The following is a 21,840-nucleotide window of genomic DNA, read 5'->3' on the forward strand; positions in this document are numbered from 1 at the left end:
CCCTTCTCCCATTCACTAGCACTTATTAATTCTTTCTGATCCACCTTCTACAGTATTTCTTGAATCTTAAGTGAGTAGCATACATGTCTAATCTAGGGCTGAGCCTTTATTCTCAGCATATAGTGCAGCCATGAGTCTCTGCATTTATTTGCAATGGAGAAGCTTTTCTGTTTAAGGCAAAAAATAGCCTTTGTAGATATAAATATAGATATTTAGATGATAGTTTGATGCTATGTCAATTCAGCTCAAACATCTTATAGTACTTTCCCAGAGTCCAAGACCTCTTCTATCATGGGTTTTGGAGCAGGTTTACAACAGTATGCATGGATTCCCTCTTACAAAGCAGGCCCAAATCCATTTAGGGAGCAACTTTGCTCTTCTAATGCTTCCCTGGCCATACAATTTCGGAAACACTATTGAAAATAGTATGTATTCTGCAGCTCTTGAATCAAATACTGTATGCTTAGTCCATTTGATTTATGGTGTTGTTTACCTCTAAAGTTCCTTTGTTTATCTTTATAATCTGGACAATGCATATATTCTATGAATCAGTGGGGTAGTTGGGATTAGGAGATATTAAAATGCATGGGTTTATTCATCCAGAAAAAAAACCTGGACAACAGGAAAACTTTTAAAATGTTTCCTCATTTCGTCAGCAGTGAATTAATCTGAGGAATACGGGAGACTTCTTTGGGGTCAGCTTAATAGTATAGATCATAGGTCTCTATCTTTGACTGTACTTTTTGCAAGGTGCTGGTTTCTGCTGGTTTCACTAAGCATTTTCCTTCTGCTAAGAACCCCATTGGGGGCATCTTTTTATCCCTCATTTAATGCTGTGCATTCGGTATTACAGATATCTATTTAAATCTTGTATACTCCTAACACTCTGTGTTCCCTTATTTCACTCTATTCTTGTCTCCTATTGCACTCTGGTATCTTTCCATAGCATTCGCTCTCCCTGCAGCTCTGCACCTGTGATTTTATTTCAATTTTGTGGACAAATTGGTGTCTCTACTCTGCTATCTTCTAAGAAATATTTTTGTGTAAAACTTGTGGCATTCTACAGAGATATCTGACTATCTGTACTATGTATTTTGAGCATCAAATTCTTTTTTTAATTTAGAGGATTTAAATTTTTTTCAATCTCTATAGATTTTATTTAAACTAATATTTTAGAGCAAAGAAAATACTCAGTAATCAAAAATTTGTATTATTCTTTGTAGAGGATCTCATGTTATCATTTTCTTTGTAGAGAATCTCATGTTATCAATCAAGTGAAGAATTCAAAGAAAATGCAAGAGTCTTACCAAGCTGAATGTGGAGATTACAACCAAATGAAGAAATCTCGAGAGCTAGAGCCCAGGGCTCATTTCAGGAAAATGGAGGAGGATAATTACATGGAAACACATGGATACAGAGAAATGGTTGATTCTACACCCAGACATCAAATGCTTGAACAAAACCTTCCACTTGAAAATTTCTGGGCACCCCCAGGACCATACAGTGATTCTAGAACAGTAGAGGAGCAGTTACCTCATAGTTTACCAGCAGAGTCAAAGACATATGACTCTTTCCAAGATGAACTTGAAGATTACATCAAAGGGCAGAAGGCCAGAGGACTCGATCCCAATATTAGTTTTAGACCGATGTCAGAAAGCTATAGCCACAGGGATCACAGGTACACAGAAGGGGTTGATCCTGGACACAGACAGAGGCCATGTGAGGAAAGGTTTTCATTTGAGGCACCACAGACCTACCAGCAAGAATACAATGGCTCCCCAGTGGAGGACCAATCTCCTTACTGGTTAGCACCTCATTCAAAGAGTAGAAATGATGATTTCCAAAATGAATCTGATGATTACAAGGTGCAGGAATCTAGAGAATTCGAGCCAAAGACTTCCTTTACAAGAATTGATAGTTCTTTTGAAACCCATAATTACAGAGAAATGGTTGATGGAAGTTCCAGTCATGGAATGTTTGAGGAAAGACTCCCATGTGAGACTTTCCCGACTTACCCAGCTCCATACAGCAGTGCAGAAGCAGTAGAAAGCCAGTTACCTCATTGTTTACCAGCTTATGAGAACCAACCGAGCCTAGATACTGACAGCTACTATCAGCTTACCACAGAAGAGTTCTCAGACATGCCTGTTTCCCTGAGCCTTAGTCAACAAGAACATGACCCTAGTTCATACAGTGTAGACTATGACATCTACAAACATCTGCCCTCAAATGACAGTGCCAGTGCCCATGAAACAGGTCATAAAAGGCGACATCAGAAGAGAAGACGACACCTGGAAGAAGGAAAAGAAAGGCCAGAAAAGGAACAGTCCAAGCATAAGAGAAAAAGAAGCTATCAGGATAAAGATTTAGACAAAGACAAGAACACCGAGCAAAGTAAAGGAGACGAAGATAAAGCTGGAGTCAGCTCTGAAAAAATCAAGCATCGAAGAAAGAAAAGAAAGCATGAAGCTTCCTCAGAGAAAGAAGAACGTAAGCACAAAAGAAAGAGAAAGAAATCTGTTGAAGAAAGAACAGAAGAGGAAATCCTTTGGGATGAGTCAATTCTTGGGTTCTGAACCTATAGTATACTAAGAAGGGCTAAGCAAAAACAATATTGGTTTAGATAAAGACAGGAGTAAGTGTGAAATCAAGGAAAGGTAGGTACAGAATCAGCACAGAAAACCTTTGGGTTTCTTTGTTTTCGAAAGTTGAAATTGAACACGAGAAACAATATACAAGACATCTAAATCCAACATTTAAGGAACTGTTTTGAGGTAAACATACTCAAAGAATTTGAACTTTTAATTTTACTTAAGAAAACCAGTGGGGGAAAAATCTGATGAAATTGGTGGAGAAATTTTAGATAAAATCGAGTACTTCAGATGAAGAGAAGGGTTAAAGTCAGTGTCCATTCAAGAAAAGAGTCTCCCTCTGTGTATGTGTGTATTATATATGTGTGCCTGTATATATGTGTGTATGTATATATGTGTGTGATCGTGTGTATGCGTCCTGTGCTCTGCTCTGCTCTCCTCTCCTCTCCTACTTCCCCTACTCCTCTTTTTCTGCCACTCCCTCCTTTCAAAATGTTGAAAGAAGAACCACAAAGTCTAAACCTAGCCTTCAAACAGCAAGAACACAATACTAAGAAGCATGAGCGGAGAAGAAACCTGCTTAAGAGAAAGCAGAAGATTCAGTGTTTTCTAGTTTGCAGTTTTATTACCTTAAGGTTGAAGAAAGGTTGAAAATTTTGGTTTCCTGAAGTTTGTGTTCTTTGTGTATTTGTACATGTGTACAGTTAATCTCTAACAAAGCCAGATGAAGTAAAATTATTCATTATGCTTTTCTAATGTCACTTTCTTTGACTTTCTAAGAAAGAAACTTACTCTACTGCTTATGTATAATACAGTTTTCTTAAAGTAGAGGTGTTTCTACTTTGTCCATCAAGTTGTAATGAAAATAAGTTGTTTGCTCATAGAAGTTATGTACTTAAAATGGTGAATTACAACATGGTCTACAGCCATACCACCCTGAATTTTCCCAATCTTGTTTGATTTTGGAAGAATGGTCAACCTTGTAGGAGACCAAACTTCACAGAATCCATTCCTTTTAAGAATTTGTGTTAGTATTGGTGGTATTTTACTACTGTCATGTGTTAACGTTCTGTTTTCTTCAATGGAAATGTATGAAACAACGTAGACTTTTTTGTTAAATCTAATTTGCAGTGTATTTTTGTATTTTCTAGTTTTGAAAGTGGAAAATTAGTGTATAATAAATTAGATGATATATACTTTTAAAATGTTCTTCAAAAGGGCTGATAGAAATCGGTCTATATTCTGAAAAATGTTTATATTAAAGTGTTTTAATTTCTAAATACTGCTTTGTGATCATTTCCATCAAAAGATGGTTGTTATGCTGCCCACAGGAGGACAAGAAATGGTGTTGGCCACTAGTTCTCTAGGAAGACCACACATTAAAGCTGTAATTTCACTTATTCCACAGATTGCTTAGTAGAAGTTAGCATTCAGTTTTAGCTTAACTTTGGGTTAGAAAAATACCATCAATGTGAAACTGAAGGGAAAATGTAAGCAGTGTTTGATTTTAAATTTTTTAAAATTGTTTTTTAATTTTTTTAAATTGTTTGATTTTAAATTTTTTATGCTAGTGCACTATTTTATGATCAGTACTTTCTGTAAGCATTTGAGTATTACTCTGCTACATTAGGGAGTGTAAAGGCCTAATATATCAAATCCCATGATTAGAATTTTAGTTGCACCATCAAGTTATGCTATGTTTTTGCCAGGATACACCAGAATTGAATATGTAGTTCAGGGACAAAAAGTGGAAATTTCCAGGAATCTACCAGGGTGACCCTAGCGAAGACTCCTAGTAATGGGGGATGGATATGTAACCTGATCCAGCCTTCTCCTGTAACCAGGCAAGACTGCAACAAACACTAACCCAGTCACAAAACCTTCAGCCTACAATCTGTCCACATGGTCAACTAATGACTGGTCCAACTCGAGGCCCATGTCACAAGAGGGAGCCCATTCCTGACACTGCCTAGATGGCCAGGAACCAGAGGTAGGGCAGCCCAGAAACCCAGAATAGAACCAAACATGATTGGCAAAAAAGTCAGTGAAATGATTACTAATGATATTCTGCTATACTCATAGATCAGTGCCTAACCCAATTGTCATCAGAGTCATGATCCAGCAACTGATGGGAACAGATGCAGAGACCCACAGCTGAGCAAGTGCTAGTTGGAGCCAAGGGAACCCTGCATGACAGGGGAGGGAAAGATTGCAGGAGCCACAGGCTTGCAAACACCAGGAGAACATGGCCCACAAAATCAACTAAGCAGGGCTCATAGGGGATCTAAGAGACAGAAGCAGCAATCTTGACCCTGTATGAGTCTGAGATAGATCCTCTGCATACATGTTAATGGATATGAAGCTGGGTGTTTTTGTGGGACTCCTAACAGTGGGAGCGAGGACTGTCTCTGATTCTTTTGCCTGCTTTTGGGACCCTGTGCTCCCACTGGGTTGCCTTATCCAGCCTTGATATAAAAGTTTGTGCCTAGTCTTATTGTAGATTGTTATGCAATGTCCAGTTCATATTCCTAGGAGGCCTGCTTCTTTTTGTTAAGGGAAACAGGACGAGATGATCTAGGGAAGAGGGGAAGTGGACAGGGGAGGACTAGAAAGAAGGACAAAAAAGAGGTTAAAAATTTGAGAAAGAACTATTATTCATTAAGGTACAGAACTACTGTGAACTTTTCAAAATATATAGATTCATCTTGCATTAAAATTAGTCACAGTTTTAACTATATGGCTAAAACAGCAAAATTTTACAGTTTAAATTCATTTTAATCTTACGTTATTCTGAGTGGAGACAAGGAAAAGGTTGCAGTGTTGATTCGTTTCAAGAAAGTCACTCACTGGTTGCTGGTTTTAGAAGAAATTTTCTGAGATTTTAGGACATGCATGTTTTTCAATCCCCAAAATGTTACATTATCCAGAAAACTTAAGTTTCTGGTTGAAGCCAGTGACAAGGACCTGGAGTTTAACTTTGACACATTTGCTTTGTTCCTATTACCTGCTTCTGATCACAAGATTATATTCAAGGTAACACAATTAAATATATATAGGATCCAAAAAATATTTCAACTTCATCAGCTAAGTCCTAAATCTATTAAGATAGAATTTAATAGAATAAATAAATCTTGAACTTGGGTATGGAAAGCCAAGAAAAATGCAGTAAAGGAGACAAAGTAGGTAGTGTCTGGTGTGAATAGCCAGCAATACAATTCATTAGGCAAGCAGTGGAGAGGGGTGAGGAAAATAGCAATCACATGGTATCTGCTGACTTTATAAACCTCACAGATGCATTGGGAAAATGGAAGGCTGAAATAATTACCAATTTAAGACACATTATGGAAGGCTGAAGACTTTCTTGATAGCATATATAAGGAGCTTTCACCTTCATTCCTAATCTCATTTCTCAGAACACAGTGCAACAAGCTCAAAACTTCACAGTTAAATTTAAACTTCAAATTTCTATGATGACTGTGTTTCCATGTAATATATGAGATGAAACTAACACTGAAAAATAATTCATTGTTTGTCTAAATCCCAAATTTAACTGGGTATGTCTTGTATTTTGTATTATTTACTTACCGCAAATTTGTGTTAAGTTGTCTTGAACTTTTAATCTCACAGAAACAAGTGAAAAGGTTCATTTTACCTGGTAGCTTCTGAAATTTTGGTCTATAGTTTTTAGTTATTTTAATTCTGATCATGTGGTGAGTTATAATATCATGACAGGACCCTGAAGAGGAGGAGACTGTTGACTTCTTGATGGACAAATAAATAAATAAAATGGGAAGGGACCAGGGACAAACTAATCCACCAAGAACTCACTTCCAGTGGTCTACTTCCTTCAGCTAGTCTCCACCTCCAAAATATCTAAACCTCCTCAAATAACACTGACAGGATTTAACGTAAGAGGATATGGGAGATATTTTATAATCAAACTATAATGCAACACACTTTCTTCTAAATAAGTTTATCATCTTGATTGATAGCAAGCCCTTTCTGCTAGAATTTATTCTTACTCATGCTGGTAACCAGGCCAATAACTGTGATCAAATGACAATCTAGCTCAGTCTTTGAAGTGTTACTCAGATGATGCAGAAAAAAGAGGGACTATATACAGTCTAAGGCAGTGATTCTCAACCTGTGGGGCACAACACCTTTAGAAAACCTTGATTTCCAAAAATTTTTACAATCTGATTCATAACTGTAACAAAATTGCAGTTATGAAGTAACAACAAAATAATTTTATGATTGTGGGGTCACCACAACATGAGGAACTGTGTTAAAGGGTCTCAGCAGTAGGAAGGTTGAAAACCACTGCTCTAAGGGAAGTAAAGGACTAAGAAGAGATTTGGTAGTACTTAAATCTAAGGTTAGATAATCTGTGACAAGATGATAAAGTGTCTAGAAGCTTCTCAGGTGAGCTGCACAGAGAAGGGATAATCAGGAATAGGGAGTATACATACATCCAAAGAGGGACATCTCATGTGATACATTTATAACAATGGATATGAGAATGGAGGGTATGATCAGGTGCAATCAGACCTGAAAGATAGTGATGAGTAAAAGAGGGCTATAGTATTATAAGTCAGATCTTAACTATGGTTTGAGTGACTTTTATCCCCTATAAACTTAAAATTAATCTGCAAGATGATAGTGTTGGGAGATGAAAACCTAATAGAATATGTTTAGACCATGAGAGGCCTGTCCTCACAAATATTTTTAATCCCAGTATTAAAATGAGGCTTGTGAAAGTGACATCACTTTTGGCACATTTGCCATGTGAAGGAGAGTGTTCATCTTCTTGGAAGATACAGCATTCAATACATCATCTTGCAGATGGAGTTTTAACAAATGCTAAACATGCCAGCACCTTACCAGTCCTCATAAATAGCAAATGTACCATTCAGTACATATGACCAGTCTAAGGTATTCTTCTATAAAAACAAAATGAACTATATGGCAGGGTAATTGAGTATTTCTAAGCGGAAAATTTAAGCAAATGCATTTAGCAGGTTGTGTTTATATCTTATCTTATATATCTATTTGTGTTTCTTATACAGAAATCACTTTGCCTATAATTATACTGATATACTGAGAGTAAAGGGATGGAATAAAGTATTCCAGTAAACTGGAAGCCAAAAGATATCAAACATACCATACATTTTCATAAATTGAGCTTAAAAGTATAAAAGCAAACAACCAAAGGCATGAAATGGTAACAAGGACTTTTTTCTTTTAGGTTCTATAGTACCTCAAATTATACCTAGGGCCTCATTCATGCCCAAAAGGTAGTCTACCACATCATCCCCATAATGATGTGATGGATCAATTCAGCAAAAGTAAATATATATATATAGATAGATAGATAGATAGATAGATAGATAGATAGATAGATATAGATATAGATATAGATATAGATATTCATTAAAATTAAAACATTACAAGTCCTTAAGTAGGAGATAAAGTATAATTGAATATTAGTTGATTTATTAATCCACCAAACAGATCAAAGTTAAATTGAATCTTACACTAAATTGACATTCGTAAAATATACTGAATACACATTCTTGTCTACTGTACATGAAATATTTTCCAGGAATTTTATATAGTACCATTTTGTTATGATGAATATGGATATTCAATTAAAAAGCAAATTATGTAAATGGTACCTTACAAAACCTATGGCATGCAACAAAACCAAGAATTTTAAAGGAAGGAAAGGGAAGGGGAAAATGTATAATTATATTATAAACTCAAAAAATAAATGAAATGAAAGAAATTATAGTAATTTTTAAGAAAAAAATCATTGCTAAACATCAAGAAACTGGGGAAAGAATATCAAGCCAAAATTAAACTATAAATACCAGATCAAATATAAAATAATCTAAATAATAAAAATACCTGCAAAGTTGAAAGATAAATAGACTTTATAGATCTAAACTCAGAACGATATAGCTCATTCCAGTACTATTTGCTTGTTTTCTGTTTCCTGACACATGCTGCTTTGTGTTGTCTTGAACAGTTTTGTTCCATTACATACTCTTGGCCATGATGTTCAGCTTTAGCTTATGCCTCAAAGCAATAAGCCATCTCTCCAGCCTCAACTACCAGAAACCTTAAACAGAGAAATTAGATAAGAGAAGTAAAGGGCTTCCAAATTGGAAAAAAAAAGTAAGTCAAATTATCTCTGTTTACAGAAATCCTGGTCTTCTATGAAGAAACTTCCAAAGTCTCTTACAACTGAAAAAAATTTGGTGAAGTTTCAGGATACAACTTACAAAATTAACATGCAAAAAAATCAGAAGCATTGATTTATTCCAATACCAAATTAATTACAAAAGAAAAATAATCCCATTTCTAGAAGCTATAAACACAAAGGGAATAAATATGGAATAAATTTAATCAAGAGAGTGAAATAGGTACATAACGAAAATAATTTTTTAGATTATGGTGAAAGAAACAGAAAAGGGCACAAGAAAACCCGTATTGATGAATTGGGTGAATCAATATTGTTTTTCAAATTTAATTAAAATAAAATAACATCATTCACCTTCCTTGCTCTCCTCCATCCACCCTTTCTCAGGTCTCTCTACCCCTGCTCAATCTCAAGCTAGTTGCCTCTTTTACCTTAATTGTTATTGTTACATATATATGTGAATCAAGCTATAAACACAACCTGCTAAATGCATTTAGTGTATTTGTGTGTATATCAGTTTAGGGCAGACCACTTGGTACTGGATAACCATTTAAAGGGTTCTGTCCTCTAATTTTCCATTTTCTCCTGTTCTTCAGGTTGTTTTTACACAGTAAAACACACACAGTCACTTAGTAAAAGAGGAACTTTGACTTGGCAGGCTATAGTGGCTCAGACAATTGTTATCCTGCATTCCTGTAGAGACTCTTGTAAAATAATCCTTAGAGGACTGTAAGCCAATTTGGTCACAAGTAAAACTGAGAGATTGTCCAGAAGGTAGAAAGAGGGAGATGAGTAGAGGTAGGAGAGACAGTGAGCATGTGAGAGGAAGTGGGGATAAAGATAATTCAAGGTGACAGTGACTAGTCTCATTTCCAGGAATACGGAACCAAAATGAACTAGCAGAAGCAGCAGGGAGCTACAGAAGATTGAAGCAAGGGAACAATAGAAAGGACTAATGTAAAGAATTGTATCTGGTTGTGGTGAAAGAGAAACAGGCCCCTGGTAGCCAGAGTTTCTCCACTGCATCTAAAGGGTCTTCTATTTTTTCAGACATACCAGGGGCAAATGGAGCTATGAGAACCATAGGGAGAGCTTACACAGAATATTTTGTTTGGGCATAGGGAGAAGTTCAGTAAGTAAAACATTTAAAAGACAATGTAAATACATTAAATGTGAGGATAATGAGGAGGAACCTCAGTTAGGGGCGGGGTGTGGGGGGAGCCAGGAGCCCATACATAGGAGAAGGCTTGTAGCTGAACTTTTGTCTGGTCCTTGTGTCTTTGAGTCCCATCTCAAACCAGTTAGTCCCCCTTCCAGAGGTCACCCTAACTGCTTTCAAGGGCTTGGGGGCATCCATTTATCCTAACTGCTTCCAGCTAACTAAATGAGCGATATAAAAGAAGGCAGAAGTTAGAGTGCCTCAGACAAGGGCCAAGCCAATGGGCTACTAGAAAATGGCAAAGGTCCAGAATACAAACCAGGAGGTACTCGGTGTACAGTCTTGTAGGAAACATTAAAAGTCAAAGTCAATGAGGAAAATTTTACAACAGAATTAAAACAAATTTTGTTTAGTAAGGTGAAGTGCAATTATAAAACTGCCTAGACCGTGCACTACGAATTCTGTAGAAGGATAAGACAATTTGCTGTCAGATTCCTTCCTGCATAAGGAACAAGCACTTGGAAGTTTTGTGAAGAAAGTCTGTTAAATTGTGTATCTGATTGACAATTCAAAAGAGAAATAGGATAGTTTTGAGTCATTTTTATAGGAGCATCTACCAATACTTCCAAAGACGTAGCTTGAATATCATGAGTAACTTTCCAAAGCTTCAAATTTGATGATAAGAGTATCTGGCAGCCTCATTTAATCAAGGAATGTGAGTGGCTAGGGTATGGACCCTGGAATTAGCTTTTGCTAAGAGGAAAAAATGAAATCCAGGATAAATGGCATGCCCAATTGAACTAGCATTTATGTCTCATATCAGTAGGGTGATATGCTTAGGTATAAGGTTCTCCTGTTCAGAGCATCTCATGTGTCAGTTTGGGGGACAGGACAGAACAATTGCTATTTACCTCTCTCTTATTTAGACATGTTTAGGATGTTGGTACAGTCTCTAAGATCCTCCACTGGGCAAAAGAATCCATCCTCCTGTCATGCATGTGAAACATGAAGAGTAATTCATCTTCCATTTAGATAAGGAGGTTTTCCTGGCCTGGCTTGCACAGCCAGAGATAGAATCAGCAGACTGCTAGCAGGTCTTATTTCCCCATGCGTCCTTATCTGTAAAGCAGTTAGGATGCAATTTTCTCTTATGGAAAAAGGTTCTACTTGAGCTTAGGAATGTCCTACCATGCAAGCATATTGTAAATTTAACCCATTTTTACACAAACATTCCAATTTTTTTGCAACCAGCTTTTTAAATGTGGCTTATTTTGAATATCATTTTATATTAAACAAATTTTGTTACCATAAACTTGTTTTGAATTACTTGATTTAGGCTTAGCCTTGACAACATATATATGGAAGTCGATAAAATGTGAGATATGAATTAGTCTTTCAACGCTTGTGTCTGTTTGAATTAGTCTTTCAACGCTTGTGTCTGTAAATGAATTACATTTGTACTTAGTATGGCTACAAACATTGTTCTGAGCATATTAAAGACATTTGATCATTTAATTTGATCATTAACTTTTTTGTCTCTAAATACCTAAAGTTTAATAAAATTACCAAAACCATAAGTGATTAGACATACATCCTTAAGTCACCTTTTAGTATGAATAGTTCCTTATAATCCTAAGAACTTATAAATCATAATCATTGTCAAGTGTATCATTCTTATTTCCTGTCCTCCACAAGCCTTGTATAATTTACTCATATCTTCTGTGACTTGTTTGTAAGCTGTGGCTTTGTCTTCACCTGTTATTTCTTAAGACAAGTTTTCATTTGATCATACAAAATCCATCCTGATCCAAAATACTTAACCCTTTATAAGCCTTGTGTAAGTTTCTCAAAACTTCTGTAACTTAGCTTTAAACCTTGTATTTGACATCTGATTAAACATTTTTCCTCATACCTATGTACTGTTGTTTTCTTTTCTATTTTCCTAAATGAGAGTTGAATCAAAGTTGCATAGATGGTATTTTGTGGCAAATCAAATTTATCCATACATGGGCATTTATTATTAACTCTTCTCGTTATAAGTACTAAGCTAACTTTATTTTTGCTTGGAATTTTATGGCTTTTTAAAACCATCCCTCAAAAGGCTCACTGATCCTGAGAGAAAGAAAGTTTACATTCCATGAAGAGTTTCAGAGATATCCATGACCATAAATGGAGAAATATTTTTTGTAAACAAAAACCAAAAATAAAAGGGCCAAGAAGAGGGGTAAGTATTCAGATGCAGCCATAATTATATTTAGCCATGTGTGTGTGTGTGTGTGTGTGTGTGTACATTTCTCTTGAAAATAATGAAATACCATGAGATAAACTATAACCTCTATTGGAAATAGTTTACCTCTTAGCAGTCCTCACACATATAATGTCTTTTACCTGTTCTATTGTTATCCTTCTCTCTTTCAGAATCAGATAGTCACCTTGACCCAGGACAGAGGATTTGGAGAAAGATTTTAAATAAACATGCTTGCATCAAAAGTGGGCAGACCAAGTTCTATCACCAGATCCAGCTTTTCAGAGAAGTAAAACAGTATGTGGCAATGTTCCAATATTATCCAAACACAAAAGACATTTGAATCTTTGTATGACTGAACCAAGTGACCTATATATCTGTAACCAGTTCCTGTGTGACTGAAGATGGAGGCAGGCAACCTCAAAAGTTTAACTAGTATTGTTTTCTAGTATCTGTAACCTAGAGGCCACCAGAAAACTAAAAAATACAACTGAGAGTATCCAGGCTTGGTGAGGCAGAAACAAAAGTAGAAGAGTGTAAAAGTACAAGCAAGAGTATCCAAGCTTCAGAGGACAGACCATACACAGAAAAACTGTCACAGTTTAGGGAAACAGACTTGAGGACCCAGTAGAAATGGCAGGAATTCCCTGTAAAACCAACCCCCTCCTCCTACCCCTACCTTAGGAAAATGTGTTTTGCATAGAGAAGTTCGCCTTGCATCCCACAGCCCCTCTGAGATGGCATTCTGGACTCACTGGCCAGTAAGGCTGCTGGAATGGTTAGGGTCTCCACAGGGCAAGAAGAAGTAGAGAGGCTGCTCTGTCTCTACATATTCTAGCTACCACTTCATGGCCCCCACAGCCACCATGCTCCTCCTGCAGTAGGATATCCTAGCTTGGACTTTATCTTGACTCCATGGCTCTCTTTCCACAGGAGCCCTTTGAGTGAAGGGAGATAGGAGTTAACTTAAGTTTGGGCTCTGGATATGATTGTAAGCAGGAGCTGAGTAGCAGGAACTCCCAGGAAGGTTTAAGGTGATCTGGAAGTGATATGGTGTTAAGGGGCTTCATACCACTCACCTTCTCGTTTTATGAAGTAATCTAAATTAGTTCAGATATTAAAAATAAAAGTGTCAAATTCATACCAACAGTGACCCTTGTCAATGTATGTTGAAGCTAGATGTGAACCAAGAGCCTAACAAATATAGCCAGTCTGGGTCTCCCAAATGGAGCTCCTCTAGATTGGCCTGCAGCCAGCCTGAGCGTTTAATGGACACAGACAATTTGGAACTCACAGTTGGTGTGGAATAAAAGTAGAAATGTGTCAAATTCAAGGACAGTTAAGTAAGGTCATCTGTAATCTTGAGAGAATATTGTTTTCTAAGTGAAGCACTCTGTTTTTCTCCAGAAAGGACCCTTGGCTTTGTGAGACTCCTGGTGCTCTGTATAGATGTTCATGGATATGGAAGCTGAGGAGCTGAGGAATGGGTGACCTCAGAAAAAAACAAAGTAGGGGAGCTCCAGGGAGGGCAGTGAGATCCAGGCAAAGATCTCCAGGTCTTTAGAAAACAGCCTAGTTAAAGAACATAAGATGTCTGTGAATGTTGATGTTCTGGAATACATTCTAATAGGAGAAAGCCTAAAGAAAAAAGTTCATGAAAAATGTAGACAAGCTAGCTGTCGAGGAGCTGTCTGTGAAAAGGAAGAAAGCAAAAAGTGGAACAAGAGCTGGGTAGTAGAAATCCCTGGGAAGAGGAAGGGTGGGATCCTGACTTGAAAGTGATATTCAAAGGGGGTGGGGCAGTAGAAATGAGGCACGCATAGAACAGGTGAGGTGAAAGAACTTGAAAAGAAAATATTGACTGAAGCTTGGGCAAGACAGAAGCTTCATGGAATTCAAGAAGTTGATGGGAACCCATTTTGGCTAGTGGAATATTGCTGACTAGGAAAACAAAGAACAGAAATTGAAAAGTTGTGGGTGACTTTAAGCACTTCTCATTATGCACCCAGTTCCTCCATCAGTACAACTGAGTGGACCAACATGGCCTTCCAGCTGTGGCACTCTGCAGAAGAGCCTGCAGCAGAACTCTAATGGCCATGTAGTGGCTGGAAGTACTGTCAGATGGCAACCTTTGCTTTTTTTCCTCTATAGACAAAATCTTCTCTATCGAAAGGTACAAATTTAGGTCTATCAAGTTGGAAGCTTAAACCCTTGAGCCTTGGTCCCCAGATAGCCCAGATTGCATCTCTTGTTCAGCTTTGTGAATGAAAGCCATATGGTCAAATTGTCTGAAACCATACTGGGAAGAATTTATGAACTCTCATGAGCTTTAAACAAACAAGATGGGCAGCTTGTATGTCAGGAGACAGAATAGGTAAGTGGTTAAAACCTCCTATTTTTGGTTAGATTTTCCATTCCTGTTGAGCGACATTTGTAGGTAAGTAGTAATACCTCATTTGTTGAGGGCTTAACATTATGGTGTGCATAGTAAAGGGTTTTCCTTGTATTACTGTATTCAGTCACATTATGGAATGGTGCCACTCTTATCCCCATTTTATGGGTGCAACAACAACTGGAGTTCAGTAATAAATAAAATTGCCCAAGGGCACATATCATTAAGTACCACCAAATGTAATTTTATGACCAAGTACTAGGTCATGCCTCATTCTTACAAAAATCTCCCTAAGAAATTTCTGCCAGAGTACTGTATGAGAATTAGAGGATTGAAGAAGGAAGTTTTGTGCCATGCCTAAATTGCAGGAATTGAATTAATGCTAAGTGGGAAAGGGCAAGCTTATTTCCCTTCCCCATCTGTAGATAAGTGCAACCAGGCAGATGGGGCTGAAGATCCCTTGCTGTGGGCTGTTCTTCTGAATGACTCTTACCTTTCCAGCTGTCATTCTCCTGTCTGACTACTATGCTATGACTTGATAGTTTTGTGTCAGCTGGAGCCTCAACAACATTTTTCCTTTTATTGAAAATAGGGGTTTTTTCCCTCACATAATAGATTCTATAGTTTCCCCTCCCTCTACCTCTCCTAGTTCCTCTCCATGTCCTCTCTCATCCAGATTCACCCCTGTCTGTCCCTTGTTAGAAAACAAATAGGCCTCAAATGGATAATATTAAGATATAAAATATATCTTATTATTATATTATATAAAATATAATAAGATAAAAGGAAAAGTAACACAACAGAATTGAACAAAACAGACAGAAGCAAGAGCCCAAGAACCAGAGACTCACATGGTTGCACACTCAAGAGTCTCATAAAATCTAAACTAGAAGCCATTATATATGCACAGAGGACCTGGCACAGACTTTGCAGGCTCTGAAGCAACACATTTTAAACAACAGTTAGCTTTGCAGGTAAAACAATGAAATATCGCAGGGCTATGATTTTTCTCCTCCTCCTCCTCCTCCTCCTCCTCCTCCTCCTCCTCCTCCTCCTCCTTCGATATCACAATAAGGAGACCTCAAGGCACTTTATACAGTGAGGCCAAATGTAGGAGACATGGGCCTGTGGGATGCCAAAGGAAGGTATGAAGGTGATTCATTAGCCACTGGAGACAGCTTCTATGTGTGGAGTTAATAACAGGCTTCAAAGAGTTTTAGATACAATGAATCACGTGACACATCACTGAATTCCTATTCACTGGCTTTTTAATGCCCTTAGGCATGGAGATTACCCACTCAGGCCAGGAAAAGAACATAGTATCTGGTATTGATTGTCCCATGTGTTGGTAAGGTAGGACATCATGAAGCTGACTCAAAGGCATGACCCAGACCAAGTCCTTCAGGTATGCATGCTAGCAAAGTCGTATTTACTCATTTTCCACAGAAGGTGAACTTTGTCCCATCTTTCTTAGTTTGTATTTGAGATATATAGCAGAAGAGAACATCTTAGCTCATGAAAACAATTCAAACAATGATAGATGATTCATAGTTTACTGTCTTGTACCATTGACACACTGATGAGTAATGGCTTTTTCCCTGTGTCCAGTGCCCTCCCCAGAATCTCTGTGAGTCTTTTGTATGATGTCCCATTACTTAATCCTTGTGCAACATAAGATGTCTCCAAGGTATTTTAGGTATCTGGAGGTCTAGCACCCAACACAGGCCTTAGTTGAACTGGGCTTGGAGGTTTTTCAATGGCAACATCCTTCCCTCCCTATAGTCACCCATCTCAAACTGTCCCCTCCACCCAAACCACTTTGTTCTTGAAGTTATCCTTGCTTTATCTTTGCTTAAGCCCACAACACCCACCTCAAGTGCCCCATCAGGAAGCCATCTCTCTGCAACCAGAATGAGCCTTTGAAAGTATCTGAAAAATACATGCAGGTGTTCCCCAAAAGACATTGTGTGTTCAACTCTATAAACTATTAGAAAGATTAAGGTTTGTGGTAAACAGACTGTTACAGTAAAAATATGAAAACTACATCTAAGTGGAAACATGTCTTTTTTCACCCCTAGAAAGGAAGGTTCACCTCAATAGAGTGGATTTTTTTTGTCTTCTTAGAATTCCTTCCCCCTAGTGCATGCAGTTCATTCAAGCCACCATAAGCTTTGCCTGGGTTTGTCTGACTTTCTAAGTTTTTATTCAGAAGATTGTTAATTGTTCCTTTTCCTTTTCTTGTCTTCCTTCTTTGTTGACCAGAGCCTAAGTATGCTTTTAGATTTCCTAACACTTTAGATAGCTTTACTCTTTTTTTTTTTAAAAAAAAGCTTTTATTTTATGTGTATAAGCATTTTGCCTATGTGTACATGCCTGTTTCCCACCAAGATCAGAGGGTGTTAAATCCTGGATTATCTAGGTACATGCTGTCTTTACAAGAATCCTTAAATGGAAGAAGGTGGCAGAGTTGCTGTGAAGTGCGTTTGTGAGAGAAATATCAGCTAGTACTTGGAGTTGTAGAAGGTGTACTGGCCACTAAGCCTACATTGTCTGTAAGAGCAGTAAGTACTCTTAACTGCTGAACCATCTCACCAATGCCTTACTCTTTTTTCTAAAGCTCCCCTCTCCACCATGTGGTTGACCTTCATACCAACTCTTTTCAAATGGCATGACTTGTTTTTCTGTTTGTTTAGTTGGCTTGGTTTTCTATTTTTTTCCTTCTTTTCTCCATCCTTCTCCTTTCCTTGGGGCAACTGAAATTTCTTGCTTGCTTGCCCTGGGGGTTTTCTTTTAGACTCTAACAAATTGTCCTAGAGATTTCATTTGAGTCTATTTTTCTCCATTAATGAGACTAAGACCCACAAAAGAGGATGCCACTGACACACCTCAAGATCTTCTTTAATACTTAGTCTCTGTCTTTTAAACCTTTAATCAGCAAAGAAAATGAACTCATTCCTGTGTGCCTAGACAACGTCAAGACTATCCTAATAGAGCTGAATTAGATCAACTTAAATTCCAAGGACTTTTAATAAGAAAAAATTTAAAGGAAACCAATTCACCAAAGAATGGTTTCTCCAGGTATATTGTGATAAACTAGGGAAAGGTTTCCTTGGGATATTTGGTCATAGAAAGCTGCTTAATTTGTATTCAACATTCTTTACCTTTAAAATGTTTAACTAATATTGAAAAAAAGACTATCCTAAAAAACACATAGCCCATGTGACTATTTTAGCTTGCAAAGAGGATGAAATTAATCATTCTAATTAGGAATTTAAAATAGGGTGATTATCTTAATTATCTGGATAGACTACAAGAATTCTTAACGAAAGTGGGTGGCAGATAGAGGTGATGTGGAGGATACTTGTGAGAGAAACTTCAGCTGCCACTTAAAAAGCAAAAGGTCACAGGCTATATAATCATAAACCACCAGATACTGGAATAGGTGATACTTTCCAAGAGAATGTGCCCCAAAATAATGCAGCCCACATGACTCTTTTGCCCCAATGAAGCATTGAGATCTGTGACCAACAGTAGTTAGATGTTTAAACTATGTGAAGCCACTATGTTTGTCCTCCCTATTATGGTTAAGATTTCTCTGGAAGTAGATAGTGAACCATCAGTAACATACTGTGTGTGTGTGTGTGTGTGTGTGTGTGTGTGTGTGTGTGTGTGTGTATCCTCTTCCATTTAAGGATTCTTGTCAAGATAGAGTCTACCCAGGTAATCAAGGATAATTTCCCTGTTTTAAATGCCCAATTAGTAACATTAATTCATTAATTTCATTTTCTCTAATTACTCCTGATCAATTAACATAGAAATAACCAGTTTCTCACAAAGCCATACATAGTCCCTTTGTCTCATGAGAAGCAAGTCTAAGCTGCTCTGATTTTGTATAACCACTTCTGAAAGGGAATCTGTTGTTCTGATTCAGAAATGGAAACGTTTAATACTTCTAGTTCCTTATCAACCTGTCTACTTCCTGTCTATTTAGTTTGTTACTTTTTCTTTTGTTGTTGTTGTTCCAGGTCTATCCAGGAATGGCTATTCCAGGTCTAATCAGAAATGAAATGAGGTCAGGCACAGTTCTTTTTATTCTTTGTAGTCTAGGGTCCATACCAAAAAAGATTTTCCCTTCTTTCCCATTAAATAGATATACCTGAGGCAGAATACATACTAAGACATGTTTCATTGGGAGCTTGCTTGCTTATAGTTTCAGAGGTTAGTCATTATTGTCATGGTGGGAAGCATGGCAGCATACAGGCTGTCACTGGAGCAGTAGCTGACAGGTGACAGACCAGGTGACTCTTACTGAAGAAAACTTAAGTGTTGTAGGGGCCTGAATAGCTACAAGCACTGAGATCTCTCTCAGAGTCCTGGGACATCTCAGGTTGTACATCTCCTTTGCCCTCCTACTGCACAGCCAAAAATAAAAATCCTGTGCCAAGACTTGCAAGTTGACCAAACTGGCTAGTGAGGGTCTAGGAAGGATCTCACTGGGTCCTCCAAATATTGCCAGGTAGAGACTCAATGACTAATCAACAAAACCAAACTATGAATTGAGAGCCTGCTCAGGCAACTGCCTGGAGAGAAAGACTTCTCATGGAGCAGCCTTGAATACATTTTACAGGAAGCTTTAAAAAGCAAAGAACATAGAAAAACTACATCCTGTATGGCAGTTAGGGTAAAGTAAAGCAAGCAAGCAGTTTAACAGAAGTCAAAAAAGGAAGAAAGAAAGAGAAGGAAGGAAGGAAAGAAAGAAAGAAAGAAAGAAAGAAAGAAAGAAAGAAAGAAAGAGGAAAGAAAAAAGATAAAGGAAGAAAGAAAGAGAAAGAAAGGAAGAGAAGGAAAGAAAGAAAGGAAGGAAGGAAGGAAGGAAGGAAGGAAGGAAGAAAGAAAGAAAGAAAGAAAGAAAGAAAGAAAGAAAGAAAGAAAGAAAGAAAGACAAACCAATCATGCTATTAGTTGGGATATTTCTACCTCAAGTTTCTAGAGCAGGGTTGAATGTTTTTCCACTGGACTTTTCACAGCAGTGATAGAAAAGAGAGTTTTCATTTTCTGTATAAAGCAAAAATTGTTCCAGCTGAGATGGAAGCAATTTTGCCCTGTCACAACCTGATTGTGTGTGTGTGTGTGTGTGTGTGTGTGTGTGTGTGTTGGGGGTGTCTATATGTAGACAACGTCTACAAGACCTTAAAGTGGAAATTTAAAGTGCTTGAGTGCTTGGTCTGTGGAAGATTGGTATACAGACCACCACTATGTGGGGGGGAGAGATGGAAACCCACTTACCTAGCACATTCAAGGCTCTAGATTAGATCCTCAGAACTAGAAACAAAACAAAACTAAATAGTAAAAACATATTCAAGCTTCATACGCACACCTCTTTTAAACTATATTTTGTAAAAAAAAAAAAGTCTAATGCTGTCTCTTTGTGTGATGATTTGAGTTTATCATGTGGTATATCTATTTTTTCAGTCAGAATATAGCATTCTGGTGTTCATGCTTATTATTTAGTCACATGTCCATTGCGGGGTAGAAGCCTCAGACCTCAAGTCATATACACAATTTTATAATCTGTCTCTCTCTCTCTCTCTCTCTCTCTCTCTCTCTCTCTCTCTCTCTCTCTCTCTCGTCTGTCTCCATCTCAGTGGTGGGTACATAAAGAATATCCATCTTCCATATGTCAAGCATTCTATAGTCCCAGTTTAAAGTCTCGGCCTTCTGAGTGCTGAGATTAAAGTCCCACTACTTAGGTTTCAACCTAAGTAAATGGTAGTGAAGACTCATGCCGCGCAGCCAGGGGGCTCTTAACCTTACGTAACAGGGGTGACAAACAAGTAAAAGAGGTCTGAAACAAATCTACTCTATGGCTGAGTCGGGATTTTAAGTTTACGTAGCACGCTATGATCACGTGAGCCTCAGTTATCTACTCCGTGACGTGGGCACGTGATGCCGTCCTCTATGGCATTTGAAGAGAGCACGCCCAGAGCACGAGGCACGCCTCAGTTTCCTGGAGACTAGACGCAGAGCGAGGGAGCGGCCGTTCAGTCTAGTCGTTGGCGTAATGTGGTCCTCTCCAGGAGGAGAGAATCCGAGAGGCAGGTAGGATGCCAAAGAATAAGTACCAAGCCCCAGCCATTAGTTATACTGATGGCGGCGTCGGCAGATCTGAGGAAGAGTGTATCTTTAGAGCTGTGAGTCCTTCCGGCTCAGCTCTGACTAAAGTCCTGTGGAAGGACGAATGTTTCTATCTCTCCGGTAGTAGGGTAGGGGGGAATTTATGTTAGGAGACCTAGGTAGTTCTACAGGTTTGCTCAAGTGTGGCCCGCTGCGATGCCGAGGTGAGGGGTTTCCATGGAGGCGAAGGGACATTTTATTAATGTGGTCAAACTTTTCCACGTATGATATGGAAACCCTGTGTTCAAAGAGTGAGCAGGGTGGGCATCAGCTGTCTAGTTCTTTGGTGGTGAAGCTGAGGAGGGACACAACACTAGAGGCGAGAAGAGGGAAACGGCGGGAAAGCGACAAGAGGATCCACCAACAGAAAAGCAGCACAAGGGAGGAAAAGTGGTGACAGTGACCGGTCGGCAAACACCTGGGACCCACCGCCTCAGGGTTTGAAAGCTACTAGTGGGAAAAGCCCAACCAGAGGCAAACTGGCAAAGTAGACTTCCGATGGTGACAAAGTCACGTCGAGGTGGCCAAGCTTCTAAGCGGGAAAGCAAGCGAAGACCACCTAGTGGCGAAGCGGGTCACCTCAGGGGGGCAATGATGAGAACCACAGTGGGAAGGCGAAGCCGCCACGGTGGAGGGGACAAAGTGGCCCTAGGCGGGACAGGGCCGGGGAAGTTTCGACTAGGAAGTGAATTGGCCACGGGAAAGCCACGGTGCGGGGACGGGGGTGTGAAGCGACCCTGGTGTGAGGAGGCAAATTGGCCTCAGGGAAACCACTGTTGGGGAGGTGGGCTGTCGCGTGGGGGGGGGGGGGGGCCGCGGGGGGGGGGGGGGCGCCCCGGGGGGGGTGCGGTCAGCCTTGGTAGGGGACCTTGGTGGGGATTCAAAGAGACTTGGCCCAGAGCCCCCGTGCTGTGGGGGCGGGGGCGGGGACGGGAGGGGCTGCCTCTGGCGGAGGGGGAGAGAGAGAGAGAGAGAGAGAGAGAGAGAGGCCTAACCGCGCATGCGCAGGAGAAGGGCTTCCCAGCGTGGAGAGGGGAGTAGCCTCCAGAAAGCCCCGTCTAGTGAAGCGTGATAATT

General features: G+C 38.9%; 2 protein-coding genes across 2 annotated transcripts in view; both read left to right on the plus strand.

The window, feature by feature from the left end:
• The window catches only part of Zmat1 (zinc finger matrin-type 1), a 31,222-nt gene extending 27,351 nt beyond the window's left edge, over positions 1 to 3,871 (plus strand). Inside the window, exon 7 of the mRNA XM_028783462.1 lies at positions 1,253 to 3,871. Coding sequence (XP_028639295.1) covers positions 1,253 to 2,576 — 1,324 coding nt within the window. The 3' untranslated portion in view covers positions 2,577 to 3,871. The remainder of the gene's footprint in view (positions 1 to 1,252) is intronic.
• A 16,779-nt stretch (positions 3,872 to 20,650) lies between these two features.
• The window catches only part of Nxf5 (nuclear RNA export factor 5), a 31,679-nt gene continuing 30,489 nt past the window's right edge, over positions 20,651 to 21,840 (plus strand). Inside the window, exon 1 of the mRNA XM_028786242.1 lies at positions 20,651 to 20,688. Coding sequence (XP_028642075.1) covers positions 20,651 to 20,688 — 38 coding nt within the window. The remainder of the gene's footprint in view (positions 20,689 to 21,840) is intronic.

This window comes from Grammomys surdaster, unplaced genomic scaffold (genome assembly GCF_004785775.1).
Source record: "Grammomys surdaster isolate TR1022 unplaced genomic scaffold, NIH_TR_1.0 61, whole genome shotgun sequence".
NCBI classification, from domain to species: domain Eukaryota; kingdom Metazoa; phylum Chordata; class Mammalia; order Rodentia; family Muridae; genus Grammomys; species Grammomys surdaster.